This window comes from Dioscorea cayenensis, chromosome 11 (genome assembly GCF_009730915.1).
Source record: "Dioscorea cayenensis subsp. rotundata cultivar TDr96_F1 chromosome 11, TDr96_F1_v2_PseudoChromosome.rev07_lg8_w22 25.fasta, whole genome shotgun sequence".
Taxonomy (NCBI): domain Eukaryota; kingdom Viridiplantae; phylum Streptophyta; class Magnoliopsida; order Dioscoreales; family Dioscoreaceae; genus Dioscorea; species Dioscorea cayenensis.
Window position 1 is genome coordinate 20308599 of NC_052481.1, and position 7895 is coordinate 20316493.

The 7895-nt window shown below is 38.3% G+C and overlaps 1 protein-coding gene across 1 annotated transcript; it reads right to left on the reverse strand.

The window, feature by feature from the left end:
• Positions 1 to 2989: 2989 nt before the first annotated feature.
• LOC120271730 (secreted RxLR effector protein 161-like) lies at positions 2990 to 3565 on the reverse strand. The gene has a single exon (XM_039278408.1). It carries the CDS (start codon positions 3563 to 3565, stop codon positions 2990 to 2992), a length of 576 nt encoding a protein of 191 aa, XP_039134342.1.
• Between the last annotated feature and the right edge of the window lie 4330 nt (positions 3566 to 7895).

Consider the following 7895-nt stretch of genomic DNA (forward strand, 5'->3'; position numbering starts at 1 on the left):
TTCATATTTAATATATTTTTTTGTTTTTAATAAATTATATTCAAATACATATTTTTTAAATATATTTTAAATAAAAATATTTTGAAAAATTAATATAAGTTTTATAAATTTTAGATTGCTAATTAATTTTAACCAATTTTTTTAATTCATGTTATTTAGTTAAAATGAACCAATATAAAAAAGCCGGTGAGAGTATTTCTTTTGTATTTTTTGTTTTAATATATTTTATTTGTTTATTATTTTTTAGCAAAGTGGATTGGTTAATTCATTTTATTTTTATTTTTAAAAAAACCCCGCCTATAGTTTTATATGTTCACATAAGATACGTGTCATATGTGCTCACTGTCAACTGTTTTATGTGGCGTTGATGTTAAAGAGGTACAAGACAGCTAACTGGGCAAGTATTTTGTAGTTGCATTGATTGACACTCAAAAGTTCTAGGCATTCACATCAGTAAGAAGTGTGGTGGGGCACATGAGCATTTTGCACCACATAATTGATGATAGGGGTGGCAAAAATTTGGAACCGGATAAAATTGGGTCCGGATAACTATTACTATAAAAAAATAAATTTGTATCTGGACCTGGTCCTATTTTAAATTCGGATAACCATAACTTGTCCAGATCAGGTCTCTTTTAAAACTGGGATATCTGGAAGTTCGAATTTTGTCCAAATCCTATAAACTACATTTAACATCACTCAAATATTAAACTATAAAAAATAATTTAATTCACATTAAATGAAAAAAATTCAATAATCCAAAACCCAAATCAAATCATACAAAATTCCAAGTCTTAATAAAAAAAAAATATAGAAGTTTGAAGTTTTTGGAAGATTGGGCTTAAAACAATTGGCCTTATGATTTTAGGCTTTCAAAATTTTAGAGGTATAAAAGCCCGGTTGTCCGAATTTATTTATTCGGACCCAAGATTTAAATTCTAACAATCAAACATCCAAACCCGACCCGGATTAACACAACTTTTGTCCAAACCTTTTTTATTCTGGGCCGGACAAAACTGGGCGGCAGGCCCAGACAAAGTATTGCTACCCCCAATTGAAGATCTTTATGACCTAGTTCCCCTCGTTACTCTTCTATATATGTTTAGGGGTCGTTTGGTTTGTGGTAATGACATATTACCACATAACGAGATTACCATGGTAATATGACTGGGAATGTTATATGGTTGGGAATATTGTGGTAATTTAATATAACCATGTTTGGTTGGAAACTCTTATTACCGGAAATAATTCATTATCGTGTTTGGTTGTCATGGTAATCTATTTGTTAAAATATACAAAGTTATAAGATTACCACGGTAATCTAAGATAGACACCAAATTTGGTGGTAATGGGATTACCACTTTCTTGGTAATATTTATAAGTTGGTAATGTGATATTACCATCTAGATTACCACTTGTGTAATGCCAAATGTGGTAATCTTTCTACATTACAGCGAACCAAACGGCCCCTTATATGTTTAGGGTTTGGAGTCATTCTTCTTCACTCTTCATTCTGTTGTCTGAGGTTTTCACTTTGTGTTGTTGAAACTCCAAAATGGCTCTCAAGTATCTATTTTCACTAACATCCTTTGTATATATTATTCAGATAACTGTGTGGTTGGTTATAAATATATATATATATATATATATATATATATATGCGTGTCAAGCTAAGGTTTTGGTTGTGTTAATTGATTACACGGATAATCTTTGCAGTGTCATGCATGCGAAGATGCTCCCTGGGAAGAGTTTAGGGTTTAATCACTCTGCCTCACAGGTGAACATCTTAATTAAGCCCTTGTATAAATTAATCATTCTGCTTCGATATTTTTGTTGTAACTTTTTTCCGCTTGTGTAAGTGTATTATGAACTCGATCGAAAGGCAAGATTATTAATGCAGCTTGTAGCTCATTCATATTCTTGTTATGCATATAACCGAGAATCGAGCTTTGGAAACAAGGTGCCGACATCCCCGCCCGCGTTTATCTTTGAGAAATGAGAAACAAACGATTCCATGTATAACCACAAGGTTCTCGGCATGTCTCGCACGCCAAGCTACAAAACCGAATGCCGCAGTCGTCCCTTTAGAAGCCGGGGAGACTAGAGAAATACCTTCGAGTGCTCACAAGACTTACAAAACAACAGCTTGTCTCAGTGGAGACTCTTGTTGGCCCAAAAGACTGCCCTCGAGAGGTCCGCCATATCAGTGCTTGATCACCGTGGTTGCTTTAGTTTCATGGAAGGCCAATATCTTGCAGTATGTTTTCAATCGGTGAGTTTGTTTAAGTACGTGCATTTTCACATTTGTGATTTAATTTTTAGTGTTTTCTCTACTAATTATACATCAATCATTCCTGCAGAACAAACGCTATTTCTCGATTGCATCATGGAGACGTGGAGATTCTTGTGATGGCAATACACTCGACCTATGCGTCGTCGTGCGTAATCGCTGCCGATCAGAGTGTTAGTAACTACCTCTGTAACATTAAAGCTAGAGACTGTTAGGAAAATCAGAGAAAAACACACAAAGAACACTCAAAGAAGATGAGATAATTTTGACGGGGTCAACCAAAATTCCCCACCTTTCTATCTTTTATATTGATAATAATAACTGAATTCAAACTACATTTCTTCTCCACCAAGAAACTAAACAAATTCAAACTAAGAAGCTTATCTAAACATAATTCTAAATGCAAATGTAATTTTTGAAATACCTAGGGTTATAACTGCAAACATAAATGCATAAATGCAATAATATCTAAATATAAAATATAAATAACATAGGGTCATATATGCACTAACAAGATTAATTCTATCATTCACTCCCTTAATCTTGTTGATTTTTCTTCACATCTCGCAACCCAATCTTCTGGCGCATCTCCGAGAATTTGCCAAGCGACTTGGTTAGTATGTCGGTGAGCTGGTTATCTGAATTCACATACTTTACTGCTATCTTACTACTCTCGATATATTCCCTGATGAAATGGTATCATGTGTCAATGTGCTTGCTCTTATCATGATGGACAGGATTTTTGCAAAGGGAAATTGCAGATTTGTTGTCCACCTTAAGAACCACCGAGCTCAACTCTTGCTTCATCAAATCAGCTAATAAACGATTTAGCCATATACCTTGACATGCAGCCATTGTTGCAGCAATATACTCCGCCTCGCAAGATGATAGTGCCACTACTTTCTGCTTCGGTGACATCCAAGTGATTAGATTTGGACCAAGAAAGTAGACAACTCCAGTAGTACTCTTGCGATCATCAACATCGCCAGCTAAGTCACTATCACTATACCTAACTAGCTGCGGTTTCTCATCCTTTATCTTTGTATAGTGACATCCAAAATTCAATGTACCACTCACATACATGAGTATATGCTTCATAGCGGCCATATGTTGAGTGGTAGGACCTTCCATGAATCGACTTACAATCCCGACCGCATATGCTATGTCCGGCCTTGTATTAACAAGATACCTCAAACTTCCAACAATGCTCCTATATAGAGTAGCATCAACTGGTGGATTTGTACTCAGTTTGCTCAGCTTCAACCTAGATTCCATGGGAGTTTGGGTCGGGTTACACCCACTCATGCCACACTTTTCTAGTATCTTGGCTGCATAGGCTGATTGCTACAGTGTTATTCCTTGAGATGTTTGTTGAACTTCTATCCCTAAATAGTAACTAAATAGATCTAGGTCACTCATATTGAATAATTTCTTTATCTGTGTCTTGAATTTTGTGATGTCATCAAGTCATCGACATACACTCCAACCAACAAACTTGACTCACCTAGGCTTCTTTTATAGACGGCATGCTCAAGTGGACATCTTTCAAACCCAAGTGACAAAAGACTCTTATTAAGCTTGGAATTCCATGCCCTAGGCGCTTGTCGAAGTCCATAAAGTGCCTTCCTTAATTTCAACACCTTATATTCATGGTTCTTCTTAACAAAACCAGGCGGTTGCAACACGTAAACTTCATCGCTAAGCTCCCCATTGAGGAATGCCAATTTAACATCCATGTGATGCACCTCCCAACCATCTTGAGCAGCCATGACAATGAGCAATCTCACTGTCTCAAGCCTCGCAACAGGTGCAAAAACTTCATCAAAGTCCACTCCCTGTTTTTGCACATACCCCTTTGCTACAAGACGAGCTTTATGTTTTACTATTGCACCTTGTGAATCCTTCTTCACTTTGTACACCAACTTCAATCCAATGGGTTTGTGCCCACTTGGCAAGTTTACTAGCTCCCATGTGTCATTATCTTCAATAGCTTTCAACTACTCTTGCATTGCACATCTCCAACTTTCTTCTTTCTGGGCTTTTTCAAAGCTTATTGGCTCTTCCTCACCCAGCAAGCATAGTTCACCATATTCTGGCTCTACCTTGAATGTGGCATCATACACCTCCTGGAGAGACTGAAAACGACTTGGCCCCTCCATAGAAGATGATGAAGAGGCACTCGATGAGATCGTTGTGGCCGAGGTGGGTGTTGCGCCCATTGTGGGTGACACTGGAATATCTAGTCCATGGCTCTCATCTTCTCCTACAACATGGTCAGTTTCATGCATTACTGTAAATGTGTTACCTTGATTAGACAAAGTGGTGTCATGCCCAAGACATGACTCCCAATCCCATTGCTTCTCCTCATTGAAAAACACATCTTGGCTGATGTGCAACTTTCTTGTCTTAGGATCATAAACTTGATAGGCCTTGGACCCATGTTCATAGCCAAGAAATACCATGGGAGTACTTCGATCTTCTAACTTCTTGAGGTGTGTGTTCACTGTTTTAACGTGTGCCACACAACCAAAGGTACATAAATGTTGCACCTTTGGTTTCTTCTGATACCAAGCTTCATATGGTGTCTTCCCGACTACACTCTGTATTGGGGCATGATTAAGAAGGTACACCGCTATCGCCACTGCTTCTCCCCAGAATGTTCCTGACACATTCTTGCTCTTCAGCAAACTCCTTGCTATTGCCATAATGGTCTGGTTTCTCCGCTCAACAACACCATTTTGCTGTGGAGAATATGGTGCAGTGAGAAACCGTTTTACCCCAAAGTCTTTGTAATATTGACTGAACTCCTTGGACATAAACTCTCCTCCTTTATCAGTTTGCAAGGCCTTCATCTTGTGACCTACCTCCATCTTAGCACTCGATTTGATTTTCTTATAATCACTCAAAGCTTCATCTTTAGTCTTGAGCATCACTATCCACATGTATCTGCTGAAACCATCAACAACCAATAAAAAGAATTTATTACCTCCAGGGGTTGTTGGTGTAATTGGTCCACACAAATCACCATGAACAAGTTGTAGTGGTTTCTCAGCACGATAATTTGAGTCATGAGGGAACGGAGTACGCCATTGTTTACCCACCATGCAACCATCACAAAGTTGGTCTACATATTCCAGAACTGGCAGACCTTCCACCATCTTCTTGCGTGCCAGACTTCTCAATGCTTGGAAGTTTAGGTGCTCATATCGTGCATGCCAGACCCATACATCTTCTTTGTAGCTTGCCAACATGCACACCGGCTGGGCTAGGTTGAGGTTAAGCATGTACAACCTATTTCTTGACCTCCTTATTTTCTCCAGTAACTTTCTTTGCATATCGAAAATACACATGTATCCATTTTCCATGATTGTTTTGCAGCCATGCTCATCTAGTTGTCCCAAGCTCACAATGTTACTCTTAAGCCTTAGAATGTAGTACACATTAGTCAATACCCTGTGCTCACCGTTTTGGCATTTGAACAGAACCGATCCACGGCCACATATGTCAACAATCATTCCATCTCCAAACTTCACCATGTCTTTCACAGTTCCATCGAGCTCGTTGAATTTATCTATACACCCGGTCATGTGATTGCTTGCCCCGGTGTCCAAATACCATACATCACTCTCATACTTCTCATCACTCCCCAAAGTTAGCTTCATCTTCTGTTCATTAAGCTTTATCTCTTCAGTTGTCTCTTTAACAGATTGCAAGAGCTCATATGCCTCGACCATAAGCAATGCTTGTTCATCATCTTCTTGCTTATCTGCAACAAGGGCCCTCTCATCCTTCTTCTTAGAATAACATGCATAGGCAAAGTGTCCAAAATAGTTACAATTGTAACACTTCACCTTTGACTTGTTGAACTTCTTCTCTTGATGATTATTGTCAGTCCCGTGGCCTCCATCATTACGCCCACATCCACGACCACGGCCATAGCCACAGCCACGCCAGTTGCTTCCTCCTCATCCTCTCAACGAGTTCGATGTACCTTCACCTTCTTCTCTTGCATTCCATTCGGCCTTTGTTAATAGGATGTATTCTTCTTTCTCATCCTCGTAACCCCGCAATCGCTCTTCATGGACTTTAAGCGACCCGATGACCTCCTCCACGGTTATTGTTTGGAGATTGCCGAACTACTCAATCATCGATGCAATCTAAATAAACTTGGAAGGAACAACATGAAGGAGCTTCTTGACGACGTAAGCCTCCTCCACCTTGTCACCCAATGTACGAATTTTGTTGACTATTGTGGTCAACTTTGTGGCAAAGTCATCAAACGTCTCCGCTTCACACATGCGTAGACCTTCAAACTCGCTTCTCAGAGTCTGGATCTTTGCCTCCTGGACACGCTCGGTGCCCATGTGCATTGTCTTCAACATCTCCCATACCTCCTTGGCCGTCTCCTTCTCATCCAACACAAGGAGTATCTCCTCGCTAATACCCTGATAGATGGCAGTAAAGGCCATCTGATCCTTACGCGTCTCTATCTCTTCCTTCTGGTTAATAGGCTCAATAGCATCCCACACGCCTTGCACACACATGTACACCTTCATCTTCAGTGCCCACGCCGAGTAATTCCTCTTCGTGAGCAACAAATACTGGAGGGTCACCGTCCCGTCTCTTGTTGGAGCCTTCAATGCTGTCGTACCGACGGTTGTTTCACTTTTTGATGATGAACCTGACAGGATCTTTGGTATCTACTCCAAACCTTGCTTTGGTACCAAATGTTAGGAAAATCAGAGAAAAACACACACAGAACACTCAAAGAAGATGAGATAATTTTGACGCGGTCAACCAAAACTCCCCACCTTTCTATCTTTTATATTGATAATAATAAATGAATTCAAACTACATTTCTTCTCCACCAAGAAACTAAACAAATTCAAATTAAGAAGCTTATCTAAACATAATTCTAAATGCAAATGCAATTTTTGAAATACCAAGGGTTATAACTGCAAACATAAATGCATAAATACAATAATATCTAAATATAAAATATAAATAACATAGGGTCATATATGCACTAATAAGATTAATTCTATCAGAGACGTGGTTGAAATTTCAAGTTTGAAAATACGTACTTTGAAATTTTATATTTATTTACAAGACTTTGTTTTAAATTTGTAGGGTGCAAAAGGGTTTATTGCCCAGCCTCACTGTGAAAAGTGGGTGAAAGACATTTAATTTTCTCAAATTTGAATTTCACTAACCACAACAATGATAACAATGATAACAGTTCTTCAAATGTGGTTTTATGCTTGCAATTTGCACCATATATTTTTGGGTGAGGGCACATTGACTAGATGATTGATTTTTGGCCTTGTGAACGTTTCTTTTACTAACAACACTTGCCGCATTTTAAAAAAAAAAAAATTTAAGACAATCTAAATATTATTAACTTGAACAATAAACTCTATTCATTTTGAGCTTGAGTAGAATTCAATTTGTGTGGACTATATATTGTCAAAGTGGTGCATGGTGTGGGAACTTTGTTAAAATTGGGTGTGTTTTTTCAATTGTGTTTGTCTCAAATCTTTCTTAGTTTAAATTTTCACAATACTTTTAATTATCAATAATGAAATTGGTTTTTGTCATGCGCTTT